The following is a 17,958-nucleotide window of genomic DNA, read 5'->3' on the forward strand; positions in this document are numbered from 1 at the left end:
ACCTGTCTGAAAACAACTAATGAATGTGCATGATTCTGAAAACATCTGCACGACTAACCCCACGTGAGTACTCTTGTATAAATGTCTGTTGAATATAATTCAATGTTCAGCATGGTATTAGCTGGGGTAGTAGTTGTTTTCCAGTAGGCATTTACCAGACTTCTAACACTACAGTGAAATAAGTTTATAGTGTGTAAAGCCAGAATTCAGTCGCTCCTATCTTGAGGACACTGGAGACTGCTCTTCCTGGGTAATTCCTCAAATTATAAATATTTTGACATGAGGGAAAAGGAGTTGAATTCAGTTTGCCCTTCCACAGACATTTTCTGTTGGCACTGGTGACTTTCTGTCGGGCCATTGATCAAAGAGTGAACTTTGTGCAATGGGGACTCGTACTAAGTCCTCTCAGTACATACTACCTAGTTTGTACTGTTAGAACCTAGTATGAGTCCTCACAACACATGGTAGTATGTACTGTGAGAACAACTGGAGAACTTTAATGCCTAATCATCTTCGATAATATCTGACATAGTTGCCATACTACCTAGTTTGTGGTGTTAGGTTGTAGTATGACTCCTTCCAGCACAAGGTAGTATGTATTGTGAGAACAACTAGAGTACTTTAATGCCTAATCATCTTCAATAATATCTGACGCAGTTGCCATACCAGCTAGTTTGTGCTGTTAGGATGTAGTATGAGTAGTATGTACTTATCACTTTCGATGTCTGACGCAGTTGCCGATGAAATGTCAGGCATAAAAGCTGCAGACCACGGCTAACAAACCAGAGAAATAGCTCTTGATACAGTGACATTTCAAAAAAACTATAATATTTTAAAAGCAGGCAAGCGCCATCTACTATTTAAAAAAACAACAAATGCGTTGAGACATTGGTTGATTTCAGTTGGTTCACCTACTCAAAACTGCTGGATGCAGTTACTTCAAATGATGATTTCTATTACCGCCCCAGTCTGATTTTTGTGACTGATTGGTGATTCTGATTGATTGATTTTTATTAAAGTAAGGTTTTATTCAATTAGAATCCTCAGAATAATTTCAATGTTTTTATTCCAGATAGTTCAAGGCGCTTGATATTCATCTGATGAAAGGACAATGATGAAATGGTGAGTTGATTGAATCGAATTTTTAAATTTTTTGTTAATATTTTTGATTTTCTGTGATGATTTGATTACCGCCCCAGTCTGAAATCGATGACTGATTGGTCAGTTCTGAAGAAAATCATGGAATATAATTTGTAAATGTAAGTTCAAAGACATAGGGCTTTTAAATATTGATTAACAAATAAATAGTATTCAGACACAGTTGGATCTCTGTTAGAGTAATGGTACATGGTATGTTTTCTCCGCTTGAGGCTCTGTTCAAGAGATGGAGTTGTTACTAGTCAACAATCTTTATTTTGGAGGAAGCTTCAATATATGTAGCAAAGCTGCTTTGGTATTAATAGAGTCCCAGGCACTTGCTGTTTGGGTGGGTCGGATCATAATTCAACTATCGTCTATGATAAGAACACACTGTATCTAGAGAAACTATTATGTAAGCTTAATATGGTTATTTTTATTGAAACATAACATATCCTGTGCTGAGCTGGGGTCACTCTTTCCATTCGGAAGAAAATTTTATGTTACAAAGGAGATGCTTCCGTAGTATTATGAATCTCGCATGTCACAACCAGAACATTATGCCTGAATATCATAGATTGAATAGAAGAAGAAAAGGAACTGACTACAATGGTGTACATTTCTTCAATTGCTTTCCAGTGACCATAAGGATCCTTGAGGAAAGATTATTAAAAAAAAATCAAAAGATGATTTACTAAAAAAAGCCTTTTATTCAATTCAGGAATTCTTAGATGACCTAATATGATTGTTCAATTGTATTTCAGATGATGGGACAAATTGTAATTTTACTTGTTTCATTTATTAAAGCGTAAAAAATTAAAAGAAAAAGTAAAAAAAAAGACATTTCAAAACGATAATTAAATGGTTCGAAAGTAAATTATTGAGTATAAATATATCCAAAAAATTTTACATTACCTTCACTTCGTACGCTAAAAATCTACCAGATTTCAAATCACCTTCAATAAAATACGATGACGTAGAACTTTCTGTTTCATCAGTAGATAAATTGGTATATATATTGACGCTCATCTAAAATGGGATGAACATATTGATTACTTAGTCAAAAAACTAACGATTCGTTACATGTAGATTAAAATACTTGAAACTATACATACAAACAGCCCAAATGCGAATGCTATACTATACATTTTTCTAAACCCACCTCACATACGGAATAATTTCTTGGGGAGTAGCAAACACAACTTTTCTGAAACGCCTAGAACAAGCATAAAAATAAGTATTGAAAATAATCCATCTCAAAAAAAGGACAAACCCGACCGACTCATAAAGAAACATCAACTCGTAGACATCAGACAACTCTCTCTAAACTATAAGACATGTTAATAGACATGAATTAAGACAATATGAAACTCGACACAAAACTAATCCATATGTTCCGAATTCAAGGAAAAACATCTTTCAAAGATCTTACTCATACCTAGCTCCTCGGTTATATAATCTCGTCCCACATACTATTTTTTTTATATTGTTCAAGCATCTTGATGGATGTTTGTAATTGAAAGAATCTCAGATGTTTCAACGCTTTTTTTTCTTTCAGGGAACTAATAGCCAGAATGTATCTCGCAGTTAGTGAGTGATGAGGTAAATTTTCACTTTAATATTTGTTTTTACTACTTTCCAGTTTTTTTATTATGATGATAAATTTTCACACTGAAGTTATTTGTAAACTCTGACACTTAACGGATAACAATGTTTTTTGCCAAAAGGATTCTGAAATTTGTAGTATTAACAAAGTAATTGAGTTGAATGTTTCTCAATTTTTAACCTTAGTTTTCTGTTCCAGGCTGTTATAGATTGCCATTTCAAGAATTGCCATGGAAGAATTTGATTTGCGGTAAGTTTTTCAAGTTTAATAAGAACTACTTGTAGAAATTTTATGAATTTTATGTCCATATTAAAACAGAACTAAATGAAATTCAATGAGTGGACGATTTTCTCTGATTCATTACCAGTATTTCTTCTGTTGTGTTGTAACATTTCTTTCTATAAACATTATCTTGAATTGAATTCATGAATTTAAAATTTTTTCTTCGCTATACTTTCATGAATGTACTAGTTATATTATAAATGATGCGACTTTTCACAAATGAAGTTATCTGTACTCTGACACTTAACAGATAACTATGTTTTTTGCCAAAAGGATTTTGAATTCAGCAATACTGAAATTCATCGAGTCCATACTTTTATCACTACCTAATCTCATTTTTCATTCTAGCTTGTCTGGACATTCGAGCAAGTACATCAGTGTTCGTGATGGATAAGAACCCACACAAGAAATCTAATATCTCTCTTCAAAACTTAAATTTCCATTATTTTAGTAAATTGCTCTAACCCAGGGGAGTACCTGAACAGAAAAGTATTTGGTAACAGGTGGTTGAGGGATGCGTTTCTTGTGGAACTTTTAAAGAGTCCCACTTGAATCAGGCAAAACTTCCCGCTAAATTCAACAAAATAGCATAAGTGGTTTAAATTCCATGGCAAAAAGAAAAAGCAAATTTTGTTTTACTCATGCTGAATGTAATAGTGTCCTGGGTAAATAGAAAGCATACTAATGGGGGATTTTGTTTCACGCCCGAAAAGTAGTGTTTTCTGACTTTATTCACCTGATCTTATCGAATTTGGAATTTCAAGTTTTGAAGTTAGTGTTGATGTCACCAGATAGGAACTATTTTACGGTAAGTGTAATTTCCCGTGTAGTTCCATTTGGATATAATATCAATAATAATAGTGAGTTTATTTAGGTATATTATAGTAGGCAATAAATTATCTGAAATGACTGAAGTTTTTGCCTTGATCTGTCTCCTGCAGTGGCATACAAAAATTATACTAAACAGATGAGGAAATATGATGATAAATTATATATAATCACAACCTTGACAACGTTTTCGTTTGATACAATAATAGTTAGAATTTAGTGCCTACTATTATGGAATTGTATTCATAAAGTATTGGATAAAAATATACAACACAATACAAACATCATTATAATTGGTTAATAACATGAATTATATTATTTTCAAGCAGACTCTCAAATAATAAATATTTTGGTACAGTTGTCAAACTATTCTCAAAAATCAATGATTTTGTACAAAAATTGAACCCACTTTTCTAAATATTCACAAATTTCAATTTCTAATGGCAAATTAGTATTTTACAAGCCTTTATATGATAATTGATTGTGTCCAAAACTTGTGTTATTTAATTGGATATCAGTTGAATTTCTTGTATTATATGGACGGCTGTTACTTGAGAACTGTATTTCATCTTTTGAGATATTCGGGAAGCATATCATTTATGAATTCGATACAAACATTTAAACGTGGTCTACTAACCCAGGTTTCGTTTTCTCTAATCGTGACTCGTGTTCTTATGTTAAATCATTGCAAGATTTAAGTAATGAAAGAATAAAAGGAAAAGTACTCAATAAAGTCTTTGAAAAAAGTATGCGATTTATATTATAATCCTTAAATATTTACGGAGATATAATGATCTTTATTATTCCCAAGACACAAGAATGTTCATAACATAAAATTTAAATAGTAATTGATTACAGAAGTTCATGTCATAAATATTTAGAAGAACTGTATTGAAGAAGCTGTACAAACAGTTCCACATGCAATTAAGTAATGCATAATTATGTTCAAAACTTTGTTGTTTTATGAAATACATTGGTTTCCTGAGGAACTACCTAATTATATTAAAAAACTTGACATGATGAGTAAATCTTAGGACACCTAATTATGTACACTGATTATATCTAGTTTTTCTGAATTTTTAAAGCGAAAAACTACTTTGGACTTGTGCTTCTTGCATATATTTACCCAAATTTTTATATTGCAGGAAAACATTCAAGAGTGATTCTACAAAAAGGCAATTGAAAGTAATAAGGTAGGTTTTACTTCCCACATTCATTTTATGGTTAGTTTTTCATACTACAATAATATTTTGAGGCTCTTCAGATGATTAAACTTTGGAAAATTGAAGACATATCAAGATTAAAAAAAGTTTTTCTGATTATTTTTGATACGAGGATATTGAAATTGTTACAGAATGGTTTTTTATACTACATTAGTATTTTGAAACTATACAGATGAGTAAAGTTTGGGCACCCAAAGATTTACCTTGATTGAAAAAAACTATTATTCTTGTTACAAAAAATTTAATTCATTTCATAATGGTTGATTTTTTACTACCATAATATTTTGTTACTGTTCATGATGAGTAAACTTAGGACACCTAAAGATGTACCCTGATTAAAAAAAATATGTTTTTCTGATAAATTCAACTAACTAAAGTTTTATTCTCTAGGAATTAATGAAATTTTATTAAATAGTGTTGTTTACAGGCTATGAAGAAGATGCTATTGCTGACCATAGATATGAGTAACTCTGCAGTTTTTAAGGTAATTTGCATATTTGGGTAATATTTTTTCATTAATGCAGTCTGTAGATAATTCAAAATATGTTTGTAGGTGTTATAAATGATGAGTAATTCTTAGGACACCTAAAGAAGTTCCCTGATTATAATTAGTATTCTGATATATCCCTACAAACTATATTCACCAATTTGGAAATTCCATTAGTGTCTCGTTCAGTTTCTGTCTTTAATGCCTCTTTTTTAAGTAATTGACAAATAGTACAAACTATACACTCAAATCAGTTTGCTTGCAAATATTTGTATTTGCCTGAAAACCCAGAAATTTATTATCTCTCTGAAATGAACATTTAATTTCAAATTTATATTTTATAAAATATATATGTTATTTGATAATATTTATTTTAACCTATTAATTTTTTCTAGATGTGAACAGCACAATCAATCAGCAGCATCAATAAGCAGATCAAGAAAATAAAGGTAATAATTTTTTTTTTAATTAGTATGGAAATTATATTTCTATCATGATGAAATTTACCCTGCATGCTTGTGATACAATCCATGAATCTATATTAGTCTTTCTGATTGGAAGCATTTAAATCTATAAAAGATGTTTATGCAACTTTGAATTATATCGGTTTTGTTTTAATTTCAGATAAGGAGGATTTCATTGACTGGTTGGACAAAAACTAAGCTGAAAAAGGAATCTATTGCAAATGGTGAGTCCAGTGTTTTTTACATATTGACTGTTGCAAAAAATTGTGGGCAATTCTAATACTTAATGATTGTTATTTCGAAAATTTGGATGAAATGAAATCTAAGGAAAATCATTACTTTTTTGCCAGTATGTCATAGTAAATCTTGAATTTTTTTTTCTCTGATGAAACTTTGTCATAAAGACGAATTACAAAAAAAAATATTTCCAGTTCGTTTCTTTAGTTGAAAAATAATCAATTTTATTGGCAGGTAAAACCAAAGTTATATAATAAAACGGACCAATACTTGATACAGAAGTTGTCATAATTCTATTATGATGAAGTTTACTCCGTATGAGATAGAATCCATGAATCTATATCGATTAGTCTTTCTGACTTGAAGCACTTAAATCTATAAATGTTGTTTTTGTAACTTTGAATTATATCTGGTTTGTCTTAATTTCAGCTGATGAGAATTTCCTTGATTGGTTGGATAAAAACTAAGCTGAAAAAGGAATCTTGCAAATGGTGAGTCCAGTGTTTTCTACATATTGATCGTTGCAAAACATTGTGGGCGATTCTAATACTAATGATTGTTATTTCGAAAATTTGGATGAAAAATTATGATGAAATCTAAGGAAAATCGTTACTTTTTTGCCAGTATTTCATAGTAAATCTTTAATATTTTCTCTCTAATGAAACTTGGTTATGAAGATGAATTGAAAAAAAATCTCTCCAATTCGTTGCTTTAGTTGAAAATTAATCAAATTTATTGGCAGGTAAAACCAAAATTATATAATGAACCTGACCGTTACTTGATGAAAATCCGTTATAACGTAGTCCAAAAACAGTTTAAAATGTGAGATTTCCACTAGACAGTTTGGAAAACCGCGGCAGCATCTCCAGGCGTCACAATACTGGCGTCAGCATCTCCAGGCGTCACAATAAAGGCGTCAGCATTTTTAGGCGCCTCAATACAGGTCAGAAACTTTTTAAGGGTATCAAATATCTGTTTTGATGATTACTTATGTTTTAATGAATTAAAAAAAACTTCTATGTGAGACCTCCACTCGACAGTTCACAAAACCGCGATACGTTTTTCGTGTCATTATAGCATCTTGTAATGCTTAAAGTCTCATTGAGTGTTTTTTTTATACATTAAAATCAAAGTGATTATTATCTAAACAGATATTTGATAACTTAAAAAGTTGTCTGTAACAGAAAATACCTATGATGACAATCGATGTTGCCAACTGAATACAATGAAGTTTTAACTTCCTTGGATGTCTGATACATTATTTTTTGAATATGTAGATTTAACTGCAATTGAGCTTGAAGATTTCATGGTGAATTTTTATTTCAGATATATTTTGGAAGAATTATGTAGCTGTTATTGGCGTCAGACAATTTCAAGGTAAGTGTGTATTATCTTTTGTACAGTCATGGTGAAGTAGGGCTAGAAATATTTTCGTTTTCATCACTAGTATTTTAATGGAAGGATAATTGAATTATGTTTCAAGGGATATAATTTTTTGATATATTATCCATCTTATAACCTATCTTCTTACATTGTAAGAACACTAAACTATTTAATAATTTTCGAAAATAAACGAAATTCTATGAGACTTGGAACTGAATATGTGTCGTCTATCTTGAGGAGTGAATAAATTATTGTCAAGTATATCATATTTATGAAAAGTCTTCAGAAAGGTCGATTTTTTATTGAAATTAACCTTAATTTTCCAAAATAGTTTACATGTACAGACAAAACACATTCAGAAATGACCTATGCTTCAATTTAAATTTAATTTTTGTCGATTATTTATTGATTTGTGTAGATATTGGTACAACTGGAAATTCTTCTTGAAAGTTCATGAATAATAGATTTAAAAAATACCGAAGAATTTTAGTTGACCAAAGTTGAAGAAATTGTTTGATGTAGACATGAGATTAAAAATGCGGTAAGGAATTTGATCAATTAGAATAACACATAAGCCTATAAACAGAATTATTGTGAGATGAATTCAATAATATACTTGGTGCGTATTGGAAAAAAAAATTCTTATGTCATTTCATAAACTACACCTCACGATTTGATCTCTACAAACTTTATTTGATAAATATCATGACATGTTGTGATATGTTTTTGAAATAAAGTTTGTAGAGATCAAATCGCGAGGTTTGTTTATGAAATTACTATGGATCTTCATCAAGTAAAGGCTGAAACAATCAGAAAGCTTTTATCATTACTTTATTATATAAGGTAATATTTTTGGAAATGGAACAAATTTTTGTCTGACCTCTAGAGATTTTTGTTTTTATGAATACCATTCCTTCTTTTTATAAATTATGAAAGACTTAAATGTGATTTAAATTTAATTTTCATGAAACCAAAGATACAAAAGTTGATGACAATTTCAATTACTTGAATTATGATGACACTGATGTTGCCAACTGAATGAAATGAAGAATGAACTTCCTTGGATGTCTGATATATTATTTTGAATACTGAGATTTTCTTGAATCTGAGCTTGACGCTTTCATGATATATTCTTCATCAATTTCAGATCCCTTTTTGGAAGTTTGTTACAAACTACTGCTCCTACATGATGTTATTGATGTTGAGGTACGTATAGTTTGTAAAATTATGGGAAATGTTATATTTCCACTAAATATAAGTTGAAGGTTAGTACCTTCTGTTGAAGAAGATACTAACTAACCTTCAACTTTAAAATTTGCAGCTAAAGTGTTGAAAAGAATACTATCCTAGAAGCTGTCAAACTGCTTTAAATTTTTCATTTGGTCATAAAAAAAAAACACACTTCCCACAAGAACTGCAATACTCTTCTCGGCGCGCGTTTAACCAACCTCCTTGGTTGGTGAAACATGTTTATTTCGTCCAGAAATTCTAGTTTATTATTCTATTTTTTTTCAATGATGAATGTTCTTCACAGACCTGTTCTGACTTATTTTGAAGACAAATAGAACGGCCATCTGATTCATAGTTGCATAAAGAAGTTGAATATTTATAATGATTGGTCCAACTGATTTTGCTTTCTTATTTTCAGGTTTAATATGTGTGAGTAGCCTCTGTGAATCGATATATGTAGAGGTAAGTCAGTTTCTTTTTACTAGAGACTGAATACATTTTTTCACCTTATCCCTTGGATTCAGTTCTATGAAATATTTGGAAAAAAATCTGAAACATTTTGAATCAACTTAAAAAATACACTTTTTTGAATATTATATGTATGTATAAAAAATATTTTTTTGTTCATCCCAAATAAATTGGCATTTCTTTGAGGCAATGCATGAACATCTGTATTAGATTGAAAATATAAAATAGTAAGCTATCACTGAATTAATTTTTCAATATTTCCAGTTTTACTGAAATTTACATACGAATTTTCATAGCATTTCAATATTAATGATGAATGTTCTTCACAGACCTGTTCTGACTTATTTTGAAGACAAATAGAACGGCCATCTGAAATGTACTTTTCTATTCAAGTTGATTGGTTGTTAATTAACTTGCGAACTAAATACAAATTTTTATTTCAGCATTTCCCGTTTGATCATCAGAGGGCACCGCAACCGGATTTGAAAAGATTGAAATGGTACGTTTCGTGAAACACTACACCATACTGTGGTAAAAGGGACTTTTGATTTTATATATGTATACGTTTAGTAAATATTTTTATTGGCCAAATTTGTGAAAATGGGAAAAGTCGTTGAATTTATAATCGAATTTTTTGAGTAACAGAATGTTTCTGACAGTCTGAACAACTAAAACTATGAACATGTATTTGAGACGAGTGTACAAATATGAAAAAATAAAAAATCAACTTAAGTCGAACGTACCTGGCCCTCGAAATTTGAACACTCACCTTATTTTTCAAAGAATCCACTATAACTATTAATATATTTTGATATTTTCATGAAACTATTATAGTCTGTCTATTAATAAAGCTGTTTAATTTTGACTGAAAATTAAATATATATTTGCCCTATTTTTCTGTTTTATGAATAATGTGGGTTAGGCTATATAAAATTGTATACTTTAAAACTAACTAATACAGTTTATTGTATGATTTCCACTAAAGGGTTTTACAAAAACTAGGGGTCTGTAAGTAGTTTTAGGTGGGGTCCGGAGGCTGCGGAAAATTTTACAAAATCCAGAAAATTAAGTTCTACCTATGTATTATTTTGGTTTCGAATCAAATTCTGAATTATAGAACACAAGACCTAAAATAATGTGAGAAACTATACCGAGGGTCTTGAGCCAGTTTGGTTCTTGAGGAACAGCAAATTCGAAGTGGGTCTTCTATTGGGTGTTCGTTCGAACGATATTTATTTTTCAAAAAATGCATCTTTGAGAAAGATGTTTCACATACATATGTCGAACCAAACATAGTGGATACATTTAAAGCTAGTTTCTTGCAATTTTCATATTTTTCTGAGACATGTTTGGTCTAAAATTCTCATTACGATACCGTTTCATACATTTGCAAAGACACATCTTGAAAATCAATTTTCTCTATTTGAAGTGATGGCTTTGACATATTAAACAACTTGACAGTCACATCTGTCCATTCTGCCGCTACATTGATCGGCCAGATCCTCAATAGCTGAATTATTTTTATATTTAAGAATTGTTAGAAAATTGATGAATTTTTGTTTTGCCATATCGCTTTCAAAGATATCCAGTTTGCGACGAAAAGAAGACGCTCTTTGTATCATATCCCATATTAATTTAACATTTCCTTGTAACTCTGTGTTGAGCGCATTCAAGTATTTCAAATTATCTTTCAGAAAAGCCACAACCAGCATATTGCGCTTGTTATGAACTCAAAAGTGCTTTCTGGTTTTCTGCGTATTTGAGTTTTGCAAGAAGGTTACTTGTTCTTTAGTCAGGCTAGATGGGAAACTAATCAAACTATATCAGTTGTAGGTACTTGTAAAACAGGTTATCTAGGAAACTCGAAATAAAACGAGTACTGAGTTGAATTCAATAATAATAATAATATGCTTTATTATCATAAGACATAGTCTTGCAGACAAAGCTTGTACTTAAAAAAAAATGCAATACATACCAACTGAAATAAAAATATAAATAGTGCACAGGTACAAACCACGTTAAAATGGAGGATATAAAAGTTTATAAAATAGTAAACATAAAAAGTAACAACTTAAGAGCTCCTTAATGAATAAAGATAAAAAAATATGCGTAAGTCAGCTAAAAGCTATCGTTTAAATATTCATCCAAAGTATAATAGGGAATATATAACTTCCTGAATTGGAAGTCATTTATGTTGGCAGATCTTATGTCCATAGGTAAATGGTTGTACTTTTTTCCACCTTTGTAAAATATGGAGTCTCTGGTAATGTTTTTAGTTGGCACAGTGATTTTCAGAGTGTGTCTGCAGTTTCGGGTGTTGTAATGGGAAGAGGATGCAGCAAAATTTAATATTTGCTTATTTATTAAACACACAGATTCCAGTATAAATAATGCAGTTACCGTTAGAATATTATGTAGTTTGAAGAAGGTTCTACAGGAGTCTCTTGGTTTAAGGTTTCCTATAAATCACTTTAACCGCATAACAGCCAGAGGAGACTTTTCTGGTGAGTTGTTCAACATGATCCACAAATTTTAAATTCTGGTCAATGAAGACTCCTAGAAATTTAGTGTTATTTTTAGATTCCAGTGATCTATCTTCAAAAAAAGTTCGTTGATTGAGAATCTAAATGATAATAAATTTGTTTTAGTTTGAATCACACCAATCTTTAACTTTTTTCAAGTCTGCAGAGATTATTTTGTGCAACTCACAAGTGTTTTTATTATTCCAAAGTATGGTAGTGTCATCTGCAAATAAGGTGAACTTCCCAGAAATGTTAAGCTTGGTGAGATCATTAATTTATAAAAGAAAATAATGGGACCTAACACAGAACCTTCTCTGGAACTCCAGAATTAATGTCACTTTTTTTTGAAAGTTGAGAAGTTTTGACCATTTGCGTCAATCCCATTAAGTAGGAATCGAACCATTTGTTAGTTTCTCCTCTGCATCCATAACGTTGGAGCTTTCTCAGCAGTATTTTGTGATCAACGCAGTCGAATGCCTTTGACAGGTCATGAAATACTGCGGCAGTATTTTCACCGACATTTATCTCAGAATAAACTTTATTCAGAAATGAGAAAATTGCATCGTGCGTATTTTTATTATTCTGGAAGCCGAATTGATTTTCACTGATGTTATGCTTATTTATGAATCCAAGTAGTCGTTTTTTAACTAATTTTTCAATGATTTTTGCGATGGTTGGTATGAAAGATATAGGGCGGAGATTGGCTTTGAATGGGTGGCTTAAATATATTTTTTCATTTAATTAAGGAATTGTATACCTTATCTACGTTAATAATTTATACTTGGTATACTTGGCGGTCCAAGGTTTGACTTTTCGCGGTCCGCCTGTTGCTGACCGTTGCAATAAACTGTATTAATTAGTTTTAATATGGATTTTCATCCAGTATCGGTCAGTTCTCTTCAACTATTGTAGACTTTCCTGGGAATATTTAATAATAAATTGATATAAATGAGGAATCAAGAGAATTGTAACAGCTTTCATTTGGTATTTTATTATCTTTACATGATGACATTATTTACGCCAGAATATTCATGAGGGAAGTAATATTATCAGCTCAACAGGTCTGAAAATTACAAAGAATTAAAATCATGGTATTAGATTGAATATTGATTTCATATTGTTATTTTCGATTTTCAGATCTGTTCCTAAGAGTACCGCAGTGACAGTTTTTCTGAAGACTCCCTGACAATTTTTCCAAAAGGTATCTATCACATATTTTATTACCTTTAATGAGTTACTTTGAATCTGAGTGGATGCTCTTGGTTGATTTTTTAATTTGTTTTCTAAATTTTCTGTTTCTCTGTTTGGAATATTTATTATTTTATATAAATCAATGCAGAAAATATTAAAATTATATGAAGAGGAGGCATTGTCATCCATACACATAATGCTTTCACTGGTTTATGATGAGATTATCTACACTTGAATAATGGTGATGGTTGTAAATTTATGCTCAACAGGTCTGATTTTTGTTAGATCTTCTGAAACAACACGATTTTTTATTGACGATATAGTAATTGAATGTTTTTTATTCTTTCAGATTCAGTGGATTTGAATCATATGTGGCCCTCGGCAGAGAGAATGGTAATTGTTTTGCTCACTTTCTGATTTTTTGCTCTCTTTTTGATTTGTTACATTTAATTCAGTCAGAGTCACTTCCGGCACTAGCACTTTTCCCAAACACCAGGAGATGAACGCCAACTTGGTTGGTGAAACGCGAGTCAAGAATAATTATACAGTTCTGGTGTTGAGGAAAAGTGCTTGTTTTTTATTTATTCTACTCGGAGGTGTTTCATCTTCCATTTCAGTTATTTGTGTGATAACTTTTTGATAACGAAATAAAATGTTCTTGAATAGAAGCGTGCTTTACCAATTGAAAAGTAGTTTAGTGTTCATTCTTTTTTTGTGATTCCGCAAACAAAAAAGTTTGTCGAACTAATTCATTAGGGGCCTGATGATCAATAACTTTAGTGATTTATTATCAAAACTTTTCTACTAGGAATACAATCCAAAGAAACAAATCTGTTGGAATGCAATACTTGAAAAAAAATTTTTCAGATTAAAAATTGAAATCTTTAATAATAAATAGAGTACATTTCTCCAACAGTGTCATTATGTAACAATAAGAAAAAATGGAATAAGCTTCGAATTAATTAATTTCTTCAGTATTCACATTACTTTGATTGAAATTGAATTCTATGGAAGGATTGAAAAGTTGTGTTGTCTTCCATCAAAAGCCCATTTTGAGAGGATAATTATTAATGCCTTTAGGAGACTAGAATATTTTTTTAACATTCTAATGATGAGGTTTATTACCGCCCCAGTCTGAATTTCAATGAGTGAGTGGTTATTTTATTTTCACTGAATTTCTCATATTGTGTATATTTTGGATTTGTTTCATTATAATTGAAGTTATATTAGTTCTTTGTTACAGGAATTTTGGATAGCTGTGAAGTGAGTATATAAAATGAAATAATATAGCGCTGGAATAATAAAGATTTGATTTAAAAACATGTTTTTTATTTAAAAAATTTTTATTTGTAAATTCTTAGAGAAATATTGAAAAAAGTACGAGATTGAAATGTAGATTCGAAGTTCTTTACATTGTTCATACAGTAAGTGGCACATGACCGTGCAAAAAATACTCTTGACAATCCTATTTTGTTGAATAGATTTCAATTCAATTGTTCTGTAAGTAGATGGCTCAAATTATCTTCAGAAAATTCTAGCCGAGAGTTTGTTTTTATACAAGCTCACGAGAGTTTTAGCAGCCAGTAGAATAACTTCCTTTCTAGAAACTCCAGAAATATGTTGTTGCCAGTTACCTTTTGCCTGTAACAATTATGCGGTTATTAAACCATTTTCGTTTTGATGAAGTTTGAACCAACCTGTGCAATTGAGGCCAACTTTTCTTGGGTGCTGAGGGTTTTATTTTCCGGAGTGATAGACCTTAGAAATTCATCTACAGGCACAGGAGTAGCTTGGCTGAAAGTCTGTACAGTAATTTGTCGTTCTGTATCTTTCAACACTAAGATGCTCAGTTCAAACCATCTAAAATATAACAAAACATCCATGGATATCTTGAATGATTCTGTCTTTGATAATTCACAAGGTAGAAAAATACAAAATTTCATTACTACACCAAAGGTTCCAAACAGTGCATCACAAATATCAGGAATATTTGTGAGAAAAGCAAACCTAGTATATTCCAAAAAAAAAAGTATTGATAAAATATCAAAATACTTGATGTTCCAAACAGCGAAAAAGTTTCATCAATGGCGCCAACGTTATACTTTTGGTGTTGAAAACAAACTGAAATTCTCAATGGTGCCAATCTAATATTTTTGGTGTTGAGAACTGAAATTTTTTCATTTTTATTATCACTCCATAGCAAATGGAATGCAAAGTCTCTGGTATTTTGTACAACTTTCCTATGTTCATAATTTTCAAATTAGAGAACTATGAAAAGTATCTATTTTCCTGCTGTTACAGTAAACGAGGCATAATCCCAAGAAATATACTTGTCTATACAGAGTGTTAAGAATAACAGATTATATAATACGAAAATTAATAGACCGTTAAGTAGGGTTTGTTGCTTCTCTTACCGGCGCAGATTACGAATTCTCGCTTCAACACTTCTTTATAGGAGTAAAATATTAGCAACACGAAGAAACTACTTTTCGAGCCCTGAAGTAGAATTTAATTAAATTCGAAACGTCGGCAAGAAACAATTGGTTTTTTTAGGAAAAAAATTGATCTTGCTACCCAACCAACCTTTAGAAAAATTATTTGATCACTAAACTAGTTAACTGAAAGTAATTTAATTTGATTTTCTAAGAGGTGGTTATGACACTCATGATTGATTTTTTCTGAGTTAGCTAGTTTTTTTGTCATTTGTGTGAGCTGTAGATGTTTGTAGTATCCATTTTTGAGATTAATTTGCTGTTTGAAAGTTATTATCATTTTATCCTCCATAGAAATGAGAATATTATTAGCAGCACATGTATATTTTCTGAGTTGGCTACTCTTTGTCTTCATCAGTGTCATATGAAGTTAATGTTCAATCTTATTAGCAGTACGTGTATTTTTCTAAATTGGTTACTCTTTGTCTCCGTCAGTTGTCATATGTAGTTGATGTTTATATTATGCATTTCTAATTTTATTTGCTGTATTAATTATATAGTTCATAGAAATGAAAATCTTATTAGCATCACATGTATTTTTTCTGAGTTGGCTACTCTTTGTCCTCGCGTTTGTGTCAGTTGTCATATGAAGTTGAGGTTCGAATTATCCATTTCAGAGTTTTATTTGTTGTTTCCATTGTATTCATTTTCTAATTAGTATTCTTGATACTCAGTGCAGGTAACTGTAGGAACAATATAACAACTGACACTAGTTATATACAGAATAGCCAACTCAGAAAAAGTGCTTCAAATGAACTCTAGCAACATTGAGAGAACTCTTCCATTTTCCTTTAACCTAAACTTCTTGTTCCAATCGAGGTATTTTCCTGTGAAACCTGTTTTACAATAGTAAATTCAACGAGATGTGGGAATTTTGGGAATGTAAAGAGCTACCTATTTTTCATAGGGTTATATGGAATGATCTGTGAGGGACACAAAACTTGAAATTTTGAGATAATTGTTGCTCACATAATTTACATTTTATGTAAACAACCAAATGACAATTAATGGAAGAAGACTGGTCAACATAACCCCACAAAATTAGATATTTCTATATTTCCTATAATATGAAAATCATGAATCTAGGAGAGTTGATTATACTATTGAGTAGGAATAAAAATCGTCCTTTTTTAGAATCTGAAGTTTCAAATGAAAATTACAGACTGTTGGCATCATTGGGAGAATTGCCACATATTGGTTATTTATAACAATGTCTTCAAAATGTCTTACTCTCCGTTTTGTTCCAAAAGAATGTTCTCTATGGCTACTGTGGGAGTCTTCCTATATTTGAAGGAATACTCGATTTTTTCTTCTGCATTTCTTTTGCCTTCTTCAAATCCCACAGCCTGAAATTTTTTTGGAGGGACATTTAACTTCATTCCACTACAAAAGAAAACTGTCAAGTCAAGGAGATATGTTCTATACACATATTTACTTCACCCAAGCCTTTCCGAACACCGAGTGAAATGCTTCCCTCAAAGCACTTACTTCCTCTTCATTTTCTGAAATAACTGTGACTTCCGTATCTCCACCAGAGTCTAAAAGTGTTATAAAATAGAATATGTGAAAAAATAATTTTAAAGTAACATTACATGATTTGTGGTTCTTGCCAAAAACTTCATATTGGCCAAACGGGGAGAACCTTTCCTCAAAGAGTCAAAGAGCATAGAATGGGAATACCAATTCCACATTTGCAAACCATCTTTTGACAAAAGGACATGTATTCAATCACAACTATGATTGTTACATTTGAAAGAGAAAAGTTTGAAACTAAATCTTTTAGAATGTTCTGAAATAAATAGAACTAAGAATTCGGGACATTTACTGAATGACCAATATAATTAAACAACTCCCCATTATTGAATATTTTTTCAAATGTGGACACTGGTAATTAATTGATACATACACGGTGGTAATTTCATTCATTACATGTTTATTTTAAAAGTTTGTAAAAAGATATTTAGAGCATTGGCCAATGTCAAACAATGCCCTGATGTGTATTACCTTGATTTATGCTCGGAGATTTTTCCATTTACACAGACTGGGTTTTGATAACTTGATAGGCAACAACAGTTCATACAAAAAAAACACTGTTCAATACTCACTGATGAATTCACTCATTTGTGGATCCAGGGTAGTGATAATTGAATCGACAGAGCTTTTGGCTTTCTCTGCCATCTTTGACAAAACTCCTCCGCTTGAAAAAGCTTCTTTTACAAGACCCATGAATCCTCCAGGAGCATCTTTCTCAGTAGATTTTTGCTGGATTGTTGGTCCAAACTGAACACCTTTGCTTGGTGGTATTGCAGCACTCAAAAGACAAATATAAATAGTTGAAATATAATAATTTCATTCAACCTAATTGGTGAGATGAAATGCAAAACCTAGCAAAACATTACCTTAATCAA

The 17,958-nt window shown here is 31.0% G+C and overlaps 1 protein-coding gene and 3 non-coding genes across 4 annotated transcripts; 3 read left to right on the forward strand and 1 right to left on the reverse strand.

Moving 5' to 3' along the window:
• Positions 1–936: 936 nt before the first annotated feature.
• Positions 937–1,005, forward strand: LOC111504283 (small nucleolar RNA SNORD31). The gene has a single exon (XR_002721982.1). It is a non-coding gene; the product is annotated as a small nucleolar RNA SNORD31 (small nucleolar RNA).
• A 163-nt stretch (positions 1,006–1,168) lies between these two features.
• Positions 1,169–1,237, forward strand: LOC141482756 (small nucleolar RNA SNORD31). The gene has a single exon (XR_012465712.1). It is a non-coding gene; the product is annotated as a small nucleolar RNA SNORD31 (small nucleolar RNA).
• Positions 1,238–13,933: 12,696 nt separating this feature from the next.
• LOC141482665 (protein PRRC1-like) lies at positions 13,934–17,882 on the reverse strand. The gene is made up of 5 exons (XM_074176249.1): positions 17,656–17,882; positions 16,986–17,088; positions 16,781–16,933; positions 14,756–14,918; positions 13,934–14,699 (listed from the first exon to the last, which is right to left on the reverse strand). The coding sequence occupies exons 1-5, from the start codon at positions 17,774–17,776 to the stop codon at positions 14,583–14,585; spliced, it is 657 nt and encodes a 218-aa protein (XP_074032350.1). The 5' UTR covers positions 17,777–17,882; the 3' UTR covers positions 13,934–14,582.
• Positions 14,160–14,235, forward strand: LOC111504305 (small nucleolar RNA SNORD31). Its single transcript, XR_002721989.1, has one exon. It is a non-coding gene; the product is annotated as a small nucleolar RNA SNORD31 (small nucleolar RNA).
• Positions 17,883–17,958: the final 76 nt, after the last annotated feature.

Source organism: Leptinotarsa decemlineata, unplaced genomic scaffold (genome assembly GCF_025532065.1).
Source record: "Leptinotarsa decemlineata unplaced genomic scaffold, Ldec_3_MD MMD2_tig00001719_RagTag_RagTag, whole genome shotgun sequence".
Lineage (NCBI taxonomy): Eukaryota > Metazoa > Arthropoda > Insecta > Coleoptera > Chrysomelidae > Leptinotarsa > Leptinotarsa decemlineata.

Excerpts from the sequence above, each read along its gene's own strand:
- LOC141482665 (XM_074176249.1), bottom strand. The coding sequence starts at position 17,776 with ATGGGTCTTGTAAAAGAAGCTTTTTCAAGCGGAGGAGTTTTGTCAAAG. Across the intron at positions 17,089-17,655 it reads ACAAATGAGTGAATTCATCA|ACTCTGGTGGAGATACGGAA; the intron begins GTGAGTATTGAA and ends TAACACTTTTAG. Across the intron at positions 16,934-16,985 it reads TTCGGAAAGGCTTGGGTGAA|TGGAATGAAGTTAAATGTCC; the intron begins GTAAATATGTGT and ends TTTCTTTTGTAG.